The 22,098-nt window shown below is 34.2% G+C and overlaps 2 protein-coding genes, 3 long non-coding RNA genes and 1 other non-coding gene across 6 annotated transcripts; 3 read left to right on the plus strand and 3 right to left on the minus strand.

Annotated features, from left to right (window-relative positions):
- The first annotated feature begins 306 nt into the window (after nt 1-306).
- LOC120007106 lies at nt 307-6,011 on the plus strand. Its single transcript, XR_005470140.1, has 5 exons — nt 307-461; nt 1,920-1,976; nt 4,321-4,431; nt 5,102-5,195; nt 5,454-6,011. It is a non-coding gene; the product is annotated as an uncharacterized LOC120007106 (long non-coding RNA).
- Nucleotides 3,387-3,962, minus strand: LOC120007104. Its single transcript, XR_005470138.1, has 2 exons — nt 3,801-3,962; nt 3,387-3,689 (listed from the first exon to the last, which is right to left on the minus strand). It is a non-coding gene; the product is annotated as an uncharacterized LOC120007104 (long non-coding RNA).
- LOC120007105 lies at nt 5,953-6,789 on the minus strand. Its single transcript, XR_005470139.1, has 2 exons — nt 6,622-6,789; nt 5,953-6,202 (listed from the first exon to the last, which is right to left on the minus strand). It is a non-coding gene; the product is annotated as an uncharacterized LOC120007105 (long non-coding RNA).
- Nucleotides 6,790-7,505: 716 nt separating this feature from the next.
- Nucleotides 7,506-10,439, minus strand: LOC120007347 (probable polygalacturonase At3g15720). Its single transcript, XM_038857543.1, has 8 exons — nt 10,293-10,439; nt 9,329-9,463; nt 8,850-9,020; nt 8,489-8,696; nt 8,321-8,402; nt 8,017-8,125; nt 7,816-7,929; nt 7,506-7,736 (listed from the first exon to the last, which is right to left on the minus strand). The coding sequence occupies exons 1-8, from the start codon at nt 10,437-10,439 to the stop codon at nt 7,506-7,508; spliced, it is 1,197 nt and encodes a 398-aa protein (XP_038713471.1).
- A 5,587-nt stretch (nt 10,440-16,026) lies between these two features.
- On the plus strand, nt 16,027-16,178 carry LOC120008345. The gene has a single exon (XR_005470463.1). It is a non-coding gene; the product is annotated as a small nucleolar RNA snoR135 (small nucleolar RNA).
- Nucleotides 16,179-21,199: 5,021 nt separating this feature from the next.
- On the plus strand, nt 21,200-22,045 carry LOC120007788. The gene is made up of 2 exons (XM_038858242.1): nt 21,200-21,528; nt 21,644-22,045. The coding sequence occupies exons 1-2, from the start codon at nt 21,278-21,280 to the stop codon at nt 21,900-21,902; spliced, it is 510 nt and encodes a 169-aa protein (XP_038714170.1). The 5' UTR covers nt 21,200-21,277; the 3' UTR covers nt 21,903-22,045.
- The last annotated feature ends 53 nt before the right edge of the window (nt 22,046-22,098 follow it).

Genomic DNA, 22,098 nt, shown 5'->3' on the forward strand with positions numbered 1-22,098 from the left:
CAGAAGAAATTCCAACAAATATTATTCTCGGAAGAACGAAGAAGTTGAAGGAAGAAGATACAGATGTGAGAGAATTTTTTATCTTGCTGTGTGTGAATAAACAAAGAAGAAGAAGAAAGGACGGGTTTTACGCAATTCGAGACTGTAACTGTTGACTTTCATAATTTTGAACTGTACAATGGGTAATTTTGTCATTTCCTTTGTCAAAAGTGTTATATTTAAGTGTTTTAAAAAGATGGGTTAGATTTGAAAAATATTTATAAACGAGGGTTATTTTTCAAAAAAACCCATTGCTATTTGTGCGCTATGGCCTATGAAGCCGGTTGGAAAGGTTTGGGTCAATTTTCCAACCAAACCCAGATGGCAAAAATCCTTGTGTTTCTACCAAGTCGTTTGTTCTGTGTTCCATGTTGAGAATAATAGATGCGACATCAAGAAAAATGCATACGGCTTGTTTTCAGGTACATCATGAGAATTTAGGTTTTGAGTTGTTAAGTGTTGTTGCAAGTGGGTAGAACCCTGATGCGTGTATGATTGGATTTGGCTGCGGATGCATTGGCCTGTTTGGGATACTGTAATTTATCTTGCTTTCTGGTGTAAACCTTTGTTACCCTTGCTCCCATAGTTTAGGTTTTCGAATTTATGAAACTGTAATTTTTGAGATTGACATTTCATTCATAGTTTTCAGGATTCATTATTTGTGTGTTGCATTTAAGGTTCCACTTCTTCTTCTTTCATGGAGTAACAAATGGAGTTCGATAAAACATTTAAAACGCCATTTGTGTTCAGTGTGGCAGCATATGCCCTTCTTCTTCTTCTTTCTTCTTCTTTGTTTTTTGGGCTTTTGTTTCTTTGCTTAGATATGTTGTTAGGTTCACAAAATGATGGTCTGTTTATTTGGTATTCCTGTCTCTGATGATTCTAGTGTACTTCTGAGTGATTATTTTGTTCACAAAATGATGTATAATGCTTGAATACCTATTTTGGTACGTCTAGCAAATTCACCCTCCCCTCTCGTGATAGCCTAGATTAGGTAGAATGTTTGTTACTCAAGATCAATATGCTTAGCAGTAGTCTCATGGAGACCCATTTTTGGACTCAGCTCCTGGAGTAGTGCAGAAACAAGGGCAACAAGCAGAATCTCATGTGGTGGTCTGCAGCATACACAAGCTGGACAAATGGATTTTTTGTATCTGAGATCTACAAGATACCATACACATGCTAAACCAGATCAAAATCCCAAATAACTAACATCTCATTATTTCCAAACGAATCTGGTTTGTTGATGGTTTACCTCGACGAGTTAATGTAGCTGCATTGCATGCCAGTAATCTTGCAGACAATATCACAGCTAAAATAAGAAAAAAGCTAAAATAAGAAGCATCACAGGAATGGCCTTGAACAGCTTCATGCCATTGCTTTTAACAAATATGATTTTGGTAGTTAGAAATATAGGATTGCTATATAGATATCCTTGGGATAGTATCACCCTCTTTTCTTTTCTTTTTTAACAGTATCACCCTCCTTATTTTTGTTATGGGCTTAAGTTGGTGTAGTACAGTTTGAATAGGAGTTTTTCCTTCAAAAGTATTAATTCTTATTTTATAGCCTTTCATTTGCAAGCTTTGACTTTGAATTCACTAATATATTTCCAATTTTTCATAGCTTAAAATATGTTGGCACTTTGTACCAATAGGCACTGTTTCGGTAACTTCATGTTATTTCCTATTATTTTCATTTCTTAATTCTTGCCTTGAGTGGATTCTGTTTAATTAATTAATGGTTATTGACTTGAATTTAAAGCTGTGAAAGTAATCTTTCTCGTGTTATTTTGATTAGTCTACATTCAAGCCTTTATCGATTTCCTAGTAAAATTACTTTGAAAACTTGAAAACCATTGTTTCCTTCATGGTTCACAGCTACAAGGGGATAAGATCAGCAAACCATATACTGTGGGCCAAGTCTAAGCCTCTAAGGTATGATTATGATTCAATCTAGCCCCTATATTGACATTCTATTCATGTTATAGCCGTATGCTTGTCATGGTACTTGAGCATTTGACACTATTTTGTTTCCAGAAACTCAACTAGACGGAATCCAATAGTTGTACGCTTGTAATATTTACGCTGATTTAGTGGATTTCATTAGAGTGTTGGGGGAGAGGGGAATTGAATGCATTTTGCTGAAAATTTGATCTACGGTTTGGTTATGATTCAATCTAACTAGTTACACAGATCCTTGGCCCCCGCTCTCTAAAAGCATGCTATGCTCTAAGAGCTTAACTGAGGTTGGTGCGTATAATTTCGAATTGAAACTATGACTCTCAAACTTGTTATTCTTAATTTATAGCCTTTAACTTGGTTGCTTCAAATTTGAATTCATTAATATATTTCCATAGCTTATTGTTTTGGCACTTGGTACCAATATGCACACTTGTAGTAAGTTAACATTATTTCCTATCGTTTTCAATGATTATTTCTTGCCTTGCCTTGACTAGAATTGAATTGATGTTCAATTAATAGCTATTGATTGGAATTTAAAGCTCTGAAAGTCAAATGGTCTTGGGTTATTTGATTAGTTCCCAGTTAAGCCTGTATCTATTTTCTAATGAAATTACTTTGAAGACTCGAAGACCTTTTTTTGGTTCTTATTTTGCGGCAAGGACGTGTATAAGATCAGCAAATGTTGTCCTTAAAAGTGAATGAAAGAACCAATTGTATTTCAGTTTAAACGTTGCAAGGTGAGCTAGTATACCTTTTTTTAGTGAAAATGCTTTCATTGGTTTGTCTAATTTTCAAGGCCTTGCACTTTGGATGAACTTGTAAAGAATGTTCATTCTAGACTAAAAATTGTAAATACCAATCTCATCTTTGAACTTCGACATGAATTCAATAAATTTCAGAAAACTATTGCACACTAACAGTTTGTGCACTAAGCCACTAATACAGCCATGAAGACAATTCGTTAAGTGGATGATGCTTTCACTACTATGTTTGCTTGCTCTTTCTTTCTTTTTTCTGGTCTTGATGAAAATTATTAACCGATTCACCGGTTCATGTTTTTGCTGTATTTGTTATACATTTTATGCAGTCTATTGTTCCCAGCTAGACTTTCGTCTTCCTTTTTCCTTGTATATTGCTTTTTGGTGAACTGTTTTTTTATGTCATCTGTTTGATATCTAGCTCTGTTGAATGTTTTCTAGGTTCAATTTATAGAATGCTGAATGCTTTGCCATGAAGGAATAAGAACATTGATCTAGATGTAGGGATTTCATTAGAAGTGTTAGGGGAGAGGAGAATTGATATCATTACCTTGTGATCAAGGGCAGAGGGGTGTGACCATCTCTGTTGGGGCCAAAACCCTGGATATGTTTTATGCTTCAGACCAAAGAATATAACACATGGATCTCTTCATAACAAACTAGTTTATATGTGATATTACACAATTAGTAGCATATTTATTGGTTACCAAACAAGTATCCAATATCTATATACTCTTATTAATGATATTATATCTGAGCCATGTAGTACTCTTATTACTATTATCATTCTGCAAGAGCAAGTCTTACGGAGACCCGTTTGTAGTCGCAGTTTCAGCAGTGCATCTACATGGGCAACAACCACCCCCCTGTGGCCGAGGTCCGCAACATGCACAAGCTGGACAAAATCTAATAGGGTCTTTTGTGAGAGCTGCAAGATAAGCACACACAAACTAAGATTAATCGGGCACATCATATCAACACTCGCGCACAACACACTAAGATTAATAGGGAAAATGATTTAGGTTGTTGTTGGGTTTACCTTGATGGGTTACTATAGCTGCATCACATGGAATTGTAGGAGACAATAGCATAGCCAGGATCAACGGTACCAGAAAAATAGGCCTCGCCATTGCTTATAACAAATATGGTGTTAATGTAACTGGTGGTTGCTCGATGCATATGACTACACACACACACACACACACACACACATATATAGATTTTGAAGAGTATTGGAACCGTAGAATATATTAATTTATGCCCTTTAACTTACTGGCTTCAACTTTGAATTGGTTAATATATTTCAACATCTTTTTATGTATTTCTATTTAGCACCAATATGCAGACTTTTAGTAATTTGTCATTATTTTCTACTGCTTTTGGTGTTTAATTCTTGCTTTGACTGATCTCTGTTTGATTAATGGTTATAGATTTGAATTTAAAGCTGTAAAAGTCAATGGTCTTGTGTTATTGGATCAGTTAGCATTCAAACCTTTATGTATTTTATTATGAAATTACTTTGACAACTTCAAAACCTCTGTTTCCTTGTTGTTTTGCAGCAATGATCAAGAGGATAAGATCAGCAAACAATGTCCTTTGAATTGAATGAAAGAACCAACTTGACCGCAGACTCTCTTGCCAAGGATTGTGTTAGATGTCAAGCCAACTTGGTAACTAGCTCGGCTTTGATGTCTAGCCATTTATTTTCTTTCTTTCTCGTGAATTTTTCCTGCTTTCCTGTTCTCATTTTTTTTCATTTCTGAAACAATGATTGATGATTTATCCAAAAAAACAATTCACTGAAATTTGCAATACGAGAAGTCTATGGTATTTATTACACATTTTTTAGTGAAAATTCTTTCAATGATTGCGAAGGCATTGCACTTTGGATATGAAATAAAGATGGTTCATCCTAGACTAAATTGTGAATACCCCATCTCCTCAATGCACTTAGAAAATATTACTAAATAGATTCCACACTATAATGTTAGTATAGTCAAAAAGATTATTCATCGCTCAACTCGGTGCATCTGCTCTTCTCAAATCCACAAATATTACATGAGCAGTGTGCACTAAGAATTGTTTCGTCTTTCCTTCTCCATACGTAATACTTTTTGGCTTTTTAACTTGACTGCCAAAGCATACTTGTTGCTATCTGATCTGTAAATGGCTTCCACTGACCAGCATCTAAACATCTAAAATGAAGAAAAAAAATTAACTTCTCTGTTTTGAAATTAATGTTTTGTGAACCCAACTATATTCGTTCTGTATTCTTAAAGTTTAAAATTGTACCTTTTTTTTTTCCTTTTCCTTATCTTGATGGTTTCTCTATATTGTAAGTCTATCAAAATCAGAGTAGTGGATGGAGAAGACTATGAAAATGGTGCAGGATGACTGAGAGGACTTAGAACATTGATATACATGCTTTTCTTTGGTAAGCTTCTTTTTGATACTTGTCTGAGATGTTCATTTAGGTTTTAAGCTTCTTTTTTCAATAAATAAAGTCTGCCTAATATGTTCTATGACGTTTGGTCTAATGGCATATTCACAAGAACAACACATTTTATACCATGATATCTTATTAATGATAATGTCTCTCTCTGCACCATTTATTTACATTCATAGAGGACACTCTTATTACTCATATGAATCTGCTAGAGACATGGTCATGGAGACCCATTTTTGGTGTCAGTTTCTGCAGAAGCAGTGCATCTACAAGGGCAACAAATGGAAAGGAAAATAAGCGAATGATACTTCCAGTACTATATTTGTCAGCTCTGTTTTTTTTCGTGGTCTCGAAGAAAATGATGAACCGACTCACTGGTTCACTTTTGTGCTGTACTAAATGTGTCAATTAAAACTGCTTGTTGTTCATTTTCTGCAGTCAATTGTTCCCAGCTAGAGTTTCATCTTTCTTTGTTTTTTTTTATTTTATGTTAGTTATTTGATATGTAGCTCTGTTGAATGTTTTCTATGTTAAATTTATAGAAAAAGAATGTTGAATTCCCGGCCATGAAGGAATAAGAACGTTGATTTAGAAGTTAGGATTTCATTAGAAGTGTCGGGGGGAGAGGAGAATTGATATACTGACCTCTCTGTTGGTGCCAAAACCCTGGATATGTTTTATACTTCAGACCAAAGAATATAACACATGGATCTCTTCATGGAAAACTAGTTTGTAACTTTGTATGTGATATTACAAACACTTTGTAGTATATTTATTCAAGTATCAAATAGCAATATACCCTTATTAGTGATATTATATCTGAGCCGTGTAGAACTCTTATTACTACATATCATTCTGCAAGAGCAAGTCTTATGGAGACCCGTTTGTAGTCTCAGTTTCAGCAGTGCATCCACATGGGCAACAACCACCACCTTGTGGCGGAGGTCCGCAACATACACAAGCTGGACAATATCTAATAGGGTTTTTTGTGAGAGCTGCAAGATAAGGGCAAATGCAATAAGAAGCAATTTACTGGGCCAACATTTTTGTTGGCCCGGTCCCACCTCTATTACACAAAAAGTCAAGTCAAACACGTATTCTAATACAGCCACATCAGCAAAACATAAATTTCTATACACTTTTTCTTCCCACACACTTTCTCTTTCCACCCAACCCAACAACATTCCATTCCTCCATATTATCCACAACAAAACTACACCAAAACATTAAATATCAATACATCCACATCAGCAAAAGACAACATCTTTGTTGGCCCAATACCATTTCACCATTGCATTTGCCCTAAGCACACACAAACTAAGATTAATCGGGCACATGATATCAACACTCGCGCACAACACACATACACACTAAGATTAATAGGAAAAATGATCTGGGTTGGTGATGGGTTTACCTCGACGAGTTACTATAGCTGCATCACATGGTATTGTAGGAGACAATATCATAGCCAGGATCAACAGCACCAGAAAAATAGGCCTCGCCATTGCTTATAACAAATATGGTGTTAATTTAACTGGTGGTTGCTAGATGCATATGACTACATATATATATATATAAATATATATAGTGAAGAGTGTTGGCACCGTAGAATATATTAATTTATATCCTTTAACTTGCTAGCTTCAACTTTGAATGCTATTTGGAACCAATTTGCGGACTTTTAGTGAGTGTACATTATTTTCTATTGCTTATGGTGCTTAATTCTTGCCTTGACTGACCTCCGTTTGATTACTGGTTATTGACTTGAATTTAAACCTGTGGAAGACAATGGTTGTGTTATTTGATTAGTTAGCATTCAAACTTTTATGTATTTTGTCATTAAATTACTTTGAAAACTTCTGTTTCCTTGTTATTTCGCAGCAATGATCAAGAGCAAAAGGTCAGCATGGATTAAATAAACGAACCAACTGGACTGCAGACTCTCTTGCCAAGGATGGTGTTTGATGTGAACCTAGTCGCCCATGGGTGCCCACACCTACCATACTATAACAGCCCGCGCCATTCCCTCTAAGGTTGGTAAAATATTCTTGCTCCCAACTACCTAAAACATCTATAAAGATTCCAATTATTTATTTATGTGCAAAGAATATATGACTGGAGAATGTTGATGCACACCGTCAACACGGTCATATTCCTACTTCTGCAACGATCGGTATGCATTTTTACCCAATCGAGGAAGCGGTATCCATTGATGAATGGTTATACAATGGCGGTCTATATGAGCTAATTATTTTACAGTTAATCTCACATTGTTTGGAGATTTATATAACAAAGTGATTAGGCTGACAGGCAATCTATTGCAGGAGTTGTAACACCAGATGTTCCATGAGCATTGAAGCAAGAAGCCTGTGTGACTTGTCCTGGAACCACATGAACTATGTTGATGTCATCAAGTATAATATTGGAGCAGCCTTTGATTTCACTGCATTCCAATGTTATTGCGTTCTCTGTGCTTGATGTGCCATGAAATCCAATAAAAGACACATCACTCACTTCAACTGCTGATGTCTGTAAAAAAAAAAAAAAAAAATTACACCGTCAGGTGAGAAACTTCTGTTCGCGCAGGTTTAACGGCCCGAGTTTATACCTCGTTGATGCAGGTGCCATAAGGACAATAGAACTGATCGATCAATATAGGATTTGTGACATTAGTAAGTGTGATTTCATTGAACAATATTCTCCTAGCAAATCCAGAGCCACCCTATAACACCGAAAGGTTAACAGGGATTTCATTGAAATACTTGTCAACAAAATTTAACCTAAAATATATTGTTAGCTTCTTATTTACCTGCCATGTCTTTATCCTTGCTCCATTTGTAGTTCCGGCTAAGGTACAGTTTTTTACGGACACTTGTTCTACGGTATCTACTCCTCCATTTGCTCCTAAACTTCCAATACTGCAAGATTGAAATAATTTCTAACAATTATATAACAAAAATTGCACATAAAAAATAACAAGAGAACCGTGAGTAGCTCAGATGATACTCTTGTGTATGATATATCATAGAGGTCTCGAGTTTGAGTCTCCCCTTCCCCTTTCCCTGTATTCAAAAATATATATATTTTTTGGACAAAAATGTTGCATACGACACCTTATACCATGGCCCGGTCCACATGATACACTAGTTATGTTAATGTATGAGGAACCCCCTCCAATTGCAATGCAATCATCACCTAATTACCACAACAAAATACTAATTGGAAGAAAAAAATTAATTTCCATAAGCTAAATTGGAGAGAAAAGGAAAAAGGAAAAATACCGGTTCCGATGTCGGTAACCCTAATATCAACATTAGAAGAGCGACTAATGTCAATACCATCAGTGTTAGGGCTTGATTCCGGGGCAAATACATGGAGATTAGAGATGGATACTCCATTACTATCAGCTATGGAAATATGGAGGCTTCCACTGTTTATATGGGTGAATCCTTGGAGTTGAAGTTTGTTGCAGTTTTGAAACATAGTGCCCTATACAATAATTCAACACAGACGAAGTACATCATTTTAGTTAAATCAATTTTTTTAAGACTTTATCAAGTCAATGGCAACGGTCCAGGAAAAAAAATATGCAGGCCTTTGGCTCAAAATGGACGATATTAATTTGTAGTGTTTCAAACTTACGATCGGTCTTTGATGGGCATCAAGGTTGGATTGCCACCAGTTTGATCCTCGACCGTCGATTGTTCCATCTCCTATGATACTAAGTCCTTGTACATTTGAGAATACAATCCATTTTGATTTATCATCACCAGTCCATGATGCCATGTCTGGTGCCACAATATTACCATCCAGCTATTAAAATTGCCAAAAATAAAAATAAAATTAAGGAGAATATATTTTTAGAAATTGCATAATAAGAAAATATTCTTAAAAAATTGTATTGAATTAATATATATATGTGTGTGTTTATGTGTGTATAGAGGGACTTAGGCGCGGGATCCCGCACGTTATATAAAGTAAGAGATTCATCTAACACCATTCACACGCGGCCCTCATCACAGGTGGGGGCTGCACTTATACCAAATGAATGGTGTTAGATGGATCCCACACCTAAGAATTTTCCTATATATATACATATATATGTATATATTAATTAGTACCAGGAGATAAATGGTGGGGGACTGGCATGGACCTTTGAAAGTTACTGGGTGAAGCAAGAATGTTGTCATTGTTGGTACAAGAATTGGAAGACTTGATGCACTTCCACATACAGCTGCCCATGCATCTAAAAAAGCCTTTTGGATTTTACAACAAAATATTGAATATTAATTAAAATTCATAAAAATGGGAAATCATGATATTGTTAATGACTTAAAGAATAAATTAAAACAAAATTAAGCACATTCAAACACAATTAGTATAATAGTATTTATTTTTTACCAAAGGCCTAAAGCAGTGCATATATATAATAGTATTTATTTTATTACTATTAAAAATTCGAAACTGTTTTATTCTATTTACTTTCTTTTTGAATAAACTTAATTATTTTGTTTTCTCTTTGAGTGCAAGTGATAATAAAGAATTAGTCTATTTGGTTACATGCAGATTCTCACCTACACACACCTATTAGGTCGTGGGTTTGAATTCTATCCCTCCCCAAATCCTTGTTTCAAAAAAAAAAAAAAAACACTAAATCAAGAATTTGACTTCTGTGTTTGTTGTGGGATCCATTGATTTGGGCTCCACAACCGAGAGTAAAAAATTCATGCCCGTAACTTTGTAAGTTATGGATGTGCATAGGAGAACGCCTCTTTGATTATATATTTTAGAAATTTTATAAAATAAATCCATCCCGTTCTATTTATTTATTTATTAATTTTATTGCTAAGTAATGATCTCTAAAGTTTAAACATGGATTTACTTTCAATAACTATTTATATATTGTATGTGTGCTCATACATGAAATTATCATGCATGTACTTGCCTAACACGTGTGATTTATCGGCTAACATGTTGCGTATGGATCTATGAGTATATTCAGTGCACACTCGAAGGATAGTGTCCGCAAATTCTCATGTTAAAAAACGAAAAAATTATTTACATATACATATATACAATTCGTACTTGTGTATCGTCAGCAATTCCATCTCCAACAGCTCCATGGTCCACAACATCAACAACATTAGGAGGAATTACTTGGCATTCTCCAGTTTTCTGATCCCAATTAATGGCTAGCAAATTGAAGAAGATAAACAAAATCCTCTGCTGCATGAACAATATATATATATATATTTCAATAAATATTATTAATTAGAAAATAGAAAATATATGTCAAGAAAATTTAGCTTAGAAGGATATAATTAGTTGATAATACATTTTTGATGTCCAAATTAAATAAATATTAGAAAGTAAAACCTTGGAATACTTACCAACATTTCTTCTAGGAGATTGAAGGAAACATTGGTATAAACTCAACAGGAGGTGATTTTTTTTTTTTAATCTTTTGAGGATAATATGATGAGCTTGCTAAATTAGGCTCACCAATGATCACTTATATGGGAATGGAAATTTTGTTATTGAAATTAATTAGAAAATTAAATTCTGCATGGTCTCTAATTATACATATATTTTCTTATTAAAGAGATTTTAATGCTCACATGCATGAATAAATTATCCTTATAATGCAAAGAAGAATAATATTTAGATACCATCCAAATCCTTGGAATTAAAGAATATATTCAAATCAAATTTTCATGCAAATTTTTTTACCAAGTTTAGATTTTACCCTTTTTGGAGGAATTAATTTTTAATTTTAGATTTAGGGCTTCATTATTCTCTTTCAATCTTGCTTCATTTGGCAAATATCATTTTTTTTTTCTACTTACTTCATTTTCCCATTTTTAGGTGATAAGCTGATAGGGTTGCAAACCAAATCAAAACAAACTTTGTAAGTCCTCCAATACAACATTGGATCTAAAATTTGACCAAATTACGTATGTCAAGCAAACACATGGTAGATCAAGCTGCGGTATTTATAATTTATTTGGAACTGTAGAGGAAAAATTAAGGGGAAAAAATTGCAGAAAATATTTTCCCAAATGAAGAAAATTTAATCAGAAACATTATTGAGGCACCTTCAAAAATAAAAAATGGTGTATAGTATTTGAAGATAAATTTTATTTACACACCACAAACGCGTTAATTTACACCACTTTTAGATTTTTTTTATTTACATCTATATCCTTGTATGAAATGTCTAATATGCCCTTAAATCAACACAATCGTCCGATTTTGTTATTAATAATCAATAGCAGCATCCAGAATTTTGTGACAAAAAATGGACCTGGTTCGCTAATTATGTCAATTGCCTAATTTAACACACAAAAAAATACTAATCAAGTTCATCAAAATTAATAGCAGGTGATAAGATCTAATTGGGTCAATTCATTCATGTTGAGAGGCTTGAATCTGCCTCACCAGTCTCGATTCTTGAGAGGATCACTTGGGGAAGAACACTCCGTCTTTAAGTATATCAAAGTCTCAGTTGTTGAAACATGGGTTAAATTTGGGTGTCAAGAAGGAATCCCTCGCAAAATTGAGGACAACAACTTATAAAGAAGAAATTCATATTTCATATTTTACAAGTAAGTATATATTTATTAATTTATTATTTTTATAAACCAGTGATTCAATTTTCATTGTACTAGTTGAACTAGGAACCTTTAACTTAAATGGTTTATTCCACGGTATGATTTTTAAAACGGAAACATTACATGAGGAGAAGTGTGGAGACCATTTTGTAGTAAATGGTCCTCCACATTTCTCCTCATACCACCTAGATTATGGACATTCATGGACATCAAAATTAATTATGGGCACATATCATTTTGGTTTTTAAAAATATCACTAAAAGTTTGTCAAAATTGAAGGATTCTAGATCGGATTTAAATTAGGGTTTTTTTGAAAAATAACCTCGTTTGTAAACATTTTTCAAATCTAACCCATCTTTTTAAAACACTTAAATATAACCCTTTTGACAAAGGAAAAGACAAAATTACCCATTGTACAGTTCAAAATGCTGAAAGTCAACAGTTACAGTCTCGAATTGCGTAAAACCCGTCCTTTCATCTTCTTCTTCGTTTATTCACACACAGCAAGATAAAAAATTCTCTCACATCTGTATCTTCTTCCTTCAACTTCTTCGTTCTTCCGAGAATAATAGTTGTTGGAATTTCTTCTGGTTTTTTACGAACGAACAACAACAACAACAAACGCGACTCTAAGGTTAGTTTCATTTCATGGATTTACGGTGTTTGAATATTCGTTCATATGTATGAGATTTTTGGAAGAGGTTAGTGAAACAGTACAGTCATGCGTGTAACATATATGTTATAGGGTGTTGGGTTTCGTTGGTAAAGACGTGCATGTTCGTTGTTATCAGTTTTGCAGTACACGTAGAAAGTTGTTGTACTGTTCATGAAAGTTTGTACCTTTTTCGTTGATAACTGCTTTTATTTAGGTTGATAACTGTATTACTTTTTGCTTGATAACTGTATTACTTTTAGGTTGATAACTTTATTACTTTTAGGTTGATAACTTTATTACTTTTTCGTTGGGAACTGTATTACTCTTTAGTTGAGAACTGTATTACTTTTTCGTTGATAAATACATATATATTTAGTTGATAACTGTTTTGGTTTTGTGTTTATGTTTGATAAACTTATTTTACACCTTTCATATACATGCAGATTTGACATAAAATGGCGTACAAGATTCCCATCAACGAGAGATTTGGTGCCAAGGTTCTTTCTTTTTCAAAGTTACATGAAACAATAAGCGATATCAGGAGTAAGCTGAGCGAAGATCAGCTGAATTTGTTTAGGGGAACCTGTTTTGGTACTTTCTTACAACTGAAAAACATTAAATGGGCTCCACAGATTGTACACCAACTCCTCATTCGGCAAGTACAATCAAAAGAGGATGAAAAGAAAGGGAAGTTGGTGTTTTTGATTGGTGGAAGACAATCTAGTTTTTCAATAAGGGAATTTAACCTCATAACTGGATTGAGGTGTCACTCCCTACCAGACATCTCATTATATTTGAAAGAGATGGAGAAGTCTAGTGAACCTAGGGTGGGCTTGCAGAATAAGTATTTCAATGGAAGCTATCATATTTCATGCCAAGAGTTACGAAGGACTTTTATGCAGTGCCAAGATCCAAAAGATGTATATAAGTTGACACTTGTATATTTTGTTGAGTATGTACTCTTAGGTAGAGATGTAAAGCTGTTGATTGATGTTGATTTCTTGAAGCTGGTTGATTATGTTGATGAGTTCAACAAGTACCCATGGGGGACTTTGTCCTACAAGAAGACAATACAGTCCCTAACTAATTGTCTTGTTGGAAGGTCCGACAAATTTAAGGCCAAGCAGAATGATTTTGAATGGTACAATCTACTGGGCTTTCCTTGGGCTTTCCAACTATGGGTATACGAGGTTATTCCAAGTACTGCAGCAAGTTTTACAGACTGTGTTGATATGAATTTGTTGCCTAGAATGTTGAAATGGTCATCAACTAAGGCACCAAAGTCGAAGACTGTCAACGATATATTGGAGGCGGATGAGGTAATTATATTTTTCTGGTTTATAATGAAAATGTTTAGTTTGATGATTTACAATTTAGATGTTTTATTTGTTATTGGGAATTTTACGTTGGTATTGTATAGATTTTACGTTGGTATTGTATATATTTACGTTAATATTGTATATATTTACGTTGGTATTGTATATATTTATGTTGGCATTGTATATATTTACATTGACATTGTATATATTTACGTTGGTATTGTATAATTTTACGTTGGTATTGTATATATTTACGTTGGTATTTTATTTTTTTACGTTGATATTGTATATATTTATGTTGGTATTATATATATTTACGTTGGTATTGTATATATTTACGTTGACATTGTATATATTTACGTTGGTATTGTATAATTTTACGTTGGTATTGTATATATTTACGTTGGTATTTTATTTTTTTACGTTGATATTGTATATATTTATGTTGGTATTATATATATTTACGTTGGTATTGTATAATTTTACGTTGGTATTGTAAATATTTACGTTGGTATTGTATAATTTTACGTTGGTATTGTATATATTTACGTTGGTATTTTATTTATTTACGTTGATAATATAATTTAGATGTTTTATATTATATTATTGTTTCATCTTCAGGTTACAGTCTTTGAAATGGTCAACACACACTCAGAAAGTGAGCAAGATTATACATTTAATTGTGAAGGGAATGTAGGTGTCTTGTTAAAGAAGGCAAAGAAAGCCAAGCAACCCATTCAGAACCCTGGAGCTGACTCTGATGTCAGCTCAGTTAAAAAGTCAGATGCTACATTTGAGATGGGATTGCTTGTGAGTTCGTTGATCAGGGGATTGGTCAAGGATACTCTTGCTGCATTAGAAAATAAAATGGATGGGAAGATAAATGATATCTCGGTGAGACTCAGTTCTATTGAGCACGAGATTGTGAGCCTAAAATCTGCTCAGAAGTTGAGCAAAAAAGAAGAAGAAGAAAAGAAAATTGCACATGATAAAGTTGAGGAAGAGGAAGAAAAGGTAGGGATTAAGAGTAAGATTGTGAAGATGAGGGCGATAAAAAAGGGCAAGCATGTAAAGAAAAATACTCTGAGAAGAAGCTCACGTTTAATGCCGAAGGCAGCCAAAGAAATATCAGAGTTACAAGAGTTGGAGAAAAAAAAAAGTGGGTTTGGAAGAGCTGATTTCCAGGAGAAAGAATGCTTCAATGAAGAAGAAGCCTTCTTTAAATGATGATAAAGATGAAGTTGAAGCTGAGCAGGTGGAAATTGGGCACCTGGAGAAGGGTGATATAACGAAGTAACCAACGAAAAGTTTGTCTCACATCAACGAAAAATCATTTATCAACGAAATATTTGTACTGGTATATTAACTCATAAAATGCACTACACTAACCTTAGTTTGGTGCTATCTTCCTTCTCGACTTAAATGACAAGATGTTTTAGCACAAGATGTTGCATGGTAAAATGCAGACTCGCTGAAGTAGGAGACGAAGGGTTGGACACGTAGCGACCACGGTAAGCACTTATATGTTATAGGGGAACGAATTCGGAGATTGCGTTGCCGACTTTAGGCTCGTTTGCGTCTTCGACGACGTCGCTATGGCAGCTTACCGAGCTTATACGTCCCGATACTTCAACCTTGAAGATTTGACTCAACCTTGAAGATTTGAGCTTTTGGCTTATCGATTTCACTAGATCTGTGACAAATTTCGAATGAAAGAGGTATACATGGGCGGTTTTACTGGGTTTGAAGGAGAGAGAGAGTGGTTTCGCAGAGGGAGAGGAGTGTTTTTGGGAGGGAAAATCATTTTTAGGGTTTAAGAGAAAGAGGTGGTGCATGAAAATACGTGAAAGGATATGAATGTCTTTTCCTTTGTCAAAAGGGTTATATTTAAGTGTTTTAAAAAGATGGGTTAGATTTGAAAAATGTTTATAAACGAGAGTTATTTTTCAAAAAAACCCTTTAAATTAGGTACATATTGGGCGGAAAGGGTAATATAGTCACTTCATCGGAAGCTTCCGAGTCCTGAGAAAACCCTAATCCTGGCATATATTGCTCCTATATAAGAAAGACTCGCCCACCATTCGCAGCCTCATGTTCATCCCTCCTTTCCTGTGTTGGTGGCTGTTTTGTTTTCTTGTTTGCTAGTTATGTTAGATCTTCAGAAAGCTTTATTCTGATGAGTTTGTGTTTGATTTAGCAAAAACTAGTTTGATGAAGAGATTTATATTTATGTATAAGCAGGGATGTGTGTATCGGCATTGTGCATGATGAATGCACTCTGAATCCGAAAGTGTTCCCTGCAACAACCACCACAATCTGGGGTGGAAGATGGGCAGTTGTGTTTCAATCTCCATTGAATTTCTCAACAATCATCTTCCCCACATTTCAATCCTTGTTTGTAGATTTATTTTTTTCCTGATTCATCAGTCAATTCATTTTTCAGATTTCAAACTCCGATGACTCACGGGGGTTTTAGGGTTTCAATTTCGTGGATTCTCTGTTATTCGATTTTGAGGATACCGATTTCAACCAAGCAATCGTTGATTCGTTCACAGTATACAGCATTTTTTCCTTGTTGCGAAATTGATAATGGAGAAGAAAAAAAATGACAAAGATGTGATCGAATTAGGTGTTGGGCCTGGGCTTAGTGACGAGGCCCATGTCATATTGATTTGGGCTTAGTGTTGATGATGAGTTTCTACAATGATTACCAAAAAGAACAAGCTCTTGGTAAATAAGGGGTTCCCACAATGTAAGTCAATATGATGGGTTTATGAGATCTAAACGAGGACATTGGTTTAAAGAAACAAATCCGTGAGAGTTTTGATCAAGAGCGGATAATATTACTAATAGACCTTTTGGGGTTTCGGGTGAACAATAAAAAATGGATCCTCTTTGAAAGGGCATTGAGAAAAAAATAAATTAATATGCATTATTATTTAAAAATATGAATTTTTGTAACATATTTTAATATAAAATCAGCCTTTAGCATATTATTATAGTATATAGTCTAGTTTTTTTTTTTCAAAAATACTATGAGACTTAGAGGTCGGAAATTTTGGAGCCCTCGGCGGCTCGTCTCGCCCGCCCCATCGACATCGTTTGTGTGAGAGGAAGCAACATGGTACTTGGTTTGGTCTTCCAAACGTGAAAAGTCCCAACGCAAACATGTGGGCACCCACAAAAGGATTAAAGTAACATTGAAGAATAGAAGATGTGGTGGAGACTGGTTTGGCTATCAAATTCAAACTTGATTGACCATTTATGTTGGGCTCTTGGTGGTCTGCATCATCAATCCCTAGTCAACTTGCCTTTATCTAATCTATTCCCTTCTCTCCAAGTAAAAGAACAAGCTTATTTGTTAAACCTAACAGTTGAATAAGATCAAAACACACTAGGGATGGCAAAAAAACCCGACCCTAGCATTATTCATAGGGTATCCGATCCATTTAAAACCCGAAAACCGATCCTATAGGGTTTGGAAACGGTTTTGGTTTTGATTTTCAAACCCGTTATGGTTTAGGGTCGGGTTTGGTTTTTGATGTCGGGTTTAGGATACCCGAACCGTTTAATTAAAAAATTAAATTATAGTAATAACATTATAAATCATTTATATAAAGGTATATTACTAGGATGCTAAATTTTAGCATGATCAAACATATTAAATAAAATAATATAATATAATTATATAGATATTATATTCAACCTATAACAACATGATAAGTCATATTATTTTTTTAAAAATATTGAATTATACATTTATAGAAAAATAAAAATATTAAAAGTTAGACGGTAAACGGGTATCCGATGGTAAATGGTTATGGAACGGTTTCGGTTTTGGAAATTTAAATGGTTTTTAAACGGTTTTGGAACGGTTTTGGTATTTAGTAATTTAAACGGAAACGGTTTTAGTATTCACTAATTGGAAGGGTACCCGACCCGTTGTCATCCCTAAAACACACTAGTATAACAATAGTTAGAGCAACCACAATAGTATAAATTTGTTGGGTAACAATAATTGAGAGTAATCACAATGGTCAATGGTATAAATTTGTTAGGGCTAAGTGGCTAACAAAATATATTGGAGAATGTATTTTGTTAATGTCGCTGGGCCAACAAAATATATTGATACAATGATATAAATTTACTGACTTGATTTTTGATGTAATAGAAGTGGTGTCCCAGTATTGATTTTTAGTGTAGTGATGCCTGTGATGGATGAGGTCTATGCCATTGGAGATAGAAATTTTATTTGGGCTATTAAAAAGGCAAGGAAAAAAGCATATTGACCCATCAAAAATACACCACTACAAGTGCTCTTACACCATACATTCCTGCTCATTGAATGTAGGAGGACATGGGTCGTTAATGTTTATTATAAGACAAGTGGAAATAATTGGTAGCCTGCTAAGCATACAGTACACATTGATGAAGCTGAATAGGAACACATTGAGCTGTAAGAAATCACATTAATTTGTTGGATATGACTTTAGTATGATTTGTTCAAGTGCAGTCTAGTAGTTATGTGCTTAAAAACCCTAAATTATAAGTGCAAGGAGTCAGAACTCCATTTAAGGCATTTTTATGATTTCATTTTTCATTGTCTACTATGCTATGTTCTTTTGAGTATATTTCTACAATGAAGAACTCATCCCCACTCTTTTGAACCCAATGCTACATATACATAAATTGTGATAGTTTTGGAAAACCTCACTGTCAAGACAAATAACGCAGACGGAACAAAAAAGGAAAGTAATAACAAATCAAACCAACGTTTGATGAAAATAGTAACATTGGAATCCATCAGGAATTTGAGAGAAACTCTCTAGGGTTTAATAAATGATGACCACTAAAGCTGGCTACAACCATAATAGGAGCTAAAACGTAAAATACAAAATGATAAAAATACCATTGAAAACAAAAAAAAGGCCCGTTAGAGGCCCGAAACGATGAAATTTGGTGAAACGAGGGTGGTGATGCAGATGATAATATTTCTGATAAATATTTTATTTTTTGTATTTTAGGAAATTCATTATTTGTAAATCAATTAGTATTATTTTTTTTAGAAGTCTAGTATCTTTTTAAGTATTTGTTTCCTATTAGAAGTGTTTAGGGTTTGACTAGGGTTTCATTTAGTTTACTATTTAAGGTTGTAACCCCTCATTGAGAAATTTCAATTTTGAGTTGAATAAAAATTAAGAGACGATAGTCTTTTTCCAATTCTTTGGTATTCATTCGAATCAACAAGTATTGAAGTCTTAAATCTAGTATTCGTGTGTCGAATCGACAGGTCCAAGTAGGTGTTCTTTTCACCACGTTGCGTTGCATCAGTTGGTATCGGAGCTTTGCATGTTCCTAGCCATGCCGCCAAGGAAAAAAGTTGTCGAAAAGCACACGATTTTGGCGAAGGTGTATGCATCAGGTGGGGCCAAGGGCCTAAGGTCCTGGTTCGGTTTAGAAAGTCGTTTTGCTTCAGCCAGTCAAATTTTCATCGAATTCGGACAGCATTTGCCAAAATAGCTCCCAATTCAGCCCAACTATTTTCAAGCCCACTACAATAATTCCTACTAGCTGATAAAACTTGTAAATAACATAAACTTATGCCTTATTTAACCCTGTATCAAAAAATCTCATATCGGTTTGACATAACCTACCCGAGTGGTTTATAACAACGAAAGAGTTTTAAGTATTATAGTCGACGGCTTTGAAAAATAAAGCCAACTCAGTTCTAAAATGGAAAATATTTATTTGTATTATTTTGGGTTGATTTTCTAACACTCATGTATGACTCATCCTAAAAGGAGTGAGTATTTTTTTTATGATTTGTTTTGATTATTTTTTATAACTATCACACAGATCCTAAAAGAGGTGGCCCATATGTTGTTTTGAGTTTGAGAATATGATGGTGTATTACTAGACCAGATTCAATGCATATAAAAATATGTTGGTCTCATCCTACATGAATTGTAAGAGTTGAGAAGGACCCACTTATCCTAAAAGAGGTGGTGTAGTGTGATACACTTTTATAGGCAAAAATGTTTTGGTTCTTTGCATTATTGCTCTATACAGAATTTCAAATGGTCACATGATTGGTATCTTTCTATTAAAGGTGTGCTTTTGAAGACAATGTTCCGTACTTGCAGGAAACTTCCTAGGAGCTGTGTTTGTCTTAGCTCCCAATTTCTTCCCTTCAATCAACGTTTCTTGTTGTACAATTTTCACCCTCGTTACACCCGAGTTATTAGTTGAAGTGGTAAAAATAATATGTATTACCCTGATGATAACAGTTTGAATCCCTCTCTCCGTTTCAAAAAAAAATTCACCCCCGTTAGTATAAACAACATGACAAAAAAATAAAAATAAAAGAGAGCAAGGTCTTTAATTAATTGATGCTCATTTATTACACTATAAATGAATCACGCTTTAAATAATTAAGTCGGTTCAACACTCATGTCCAACAATTTTCTTTCTAACCATCCCATGAGTAAAAAGTTCTATAATTGTCTAGTTCGTGATTTCTATTATTGCTACAACAAAATAAACCCATACATTGGGAGTCGTGGCGGTGGCTATCCCGCCCATAATTCGTAAGGTCGGGGGTTCGAATTCCATTGATTGAGGTGGAATTAGAGAATTATTGGACCTAAAACTTTAATATACCCCATTCTGTATATGACATGTAAAAAACAATATTTGTTTTCCACTTATACCAAAAATTGAAGGAGAATGCTCCCCCAATACAATAAAATGAATGCTGGACGTCAGTAGTATTATTAGATGGTGACTCATTATGGTTGTGCTTATCCTTTCTTTTCTTTTTCTATTACAAGGATCAAGGACAACTTCAATTCAAAACCACATATAAAAAAAGAAGAAGATAATGTCGAATCTAAAGATAAGGTCTTGGAAATTATATAAGTGACTACTTATGAGATACGGACCTAATAATTAGGGTTACTTTTGGCTGCATAAATATTTCATGCAACCATTTATATCCAATAAAGTTTGACCAATGATTTCCTCTTTTTTAAAAACAACGAACTCGCACAGCTATTCATCGAACAATTGATTGGTAAATTCTGTGTCACATGAAAGACCTCGTAATCCCATGAATCAATTGAGACTTGAATTGAGTAATGACCCATCTCGCAATTACGATAATAAAAACACCCACATGACTTGAATTTACGATCTCCTACAGTTCCACTTATGTTCACCGCGGTCAAATTTACCATATCAATCAACCACCCGTTGTCGTGTACCTGTTTACTGACTTGTATTTGTGATTAAATTATCAATAACCTGTCCTTGATATATATCCAAAAGCGTGTCCTAATCCACTCAAAAAGTTGCAATATATATATATATATATATATATATATATATATATATGCATGTATATATTCATGGATCCATAGCTTTGCTTGTGTTCATATTGTTCATATCTCTCTTGCCTCTTCTTGTTCTTCTTAAAAAGAAATACAAATGCTTCAATCTCAATCCTCTGTAGGGCTATTCCATGTTAAGGATAAATGGGTGGCCATGAAAGATCACAATGAAGAAGATGATGATGATACTTACAACGGTACTTTTTCAAGCTCAAGTGTCTCAAATGGATCAACATCTTCATCCTCATCAAATATGGTAGATGATGATGAAGCATCTTCATCATCTTCAAGTTCTTCAAATGGGCCTCTTTATCAATTATCAGAGCTCATGACCCATCTACCCATCAAGTAAGCAAAATCAATTAACATGAAACATTCTTCATGTTCAATCTTATACAAAGTTAGTTTTGTATAATTAGATTTTTCACCAGAACTAAATTTTGTGTTTTGATTTCTGATGCAGGAGGGGATTGTCTAATTATTTTCAAGGAAAGTCCCAATCTTTCTCATCTTTAACTTGTGTGAGGAGCCTAGAAGACCTTGCAAAGAAAGAAAATCCTTACACAAAGAGAATGAAGACATGTAAGAGCCATGAAAATGGGTTTGATACCCACAAATCATGCACTCATCTTCCTAAGCCAACAATTTCAAAGAAGGTCTCAAGATCTTTACAAGGCAGATCAAGAGGCAGCAGTTTTTCTGTGCTAAAGATACCTAGATAACATCATCAAATTGCATGATATGGTACAATAATTAATACAGATTTTTCTTTTTTGGGTTATGGTAGATGTTCAAAGATGATTGTGGAAAACATGTGATCATACATAGAATAATAAAATTATAGTCTCTCTGCAATTTTGCTAAACTTTTCCTATCTTGAGTTTAAGATTCCATGAAAAATTTCATTGGCAATTTCAA

This window comes from Tripterygium wilfordii, chromosome 10, assembly GCF_013401445.1.
Source record: "Tripterygium wilfordii isolate XIE 37 chromosome 10, ASM1340144v1, whole genome shotgun sequence".
Classification (NCBI taxonomy): Eukaryota; Viridiplantae; Streptophyta; class Magnoliopsida; order Celastrales; family Celastraceae; genus Tripterygium; species Tripterygium wilfordii.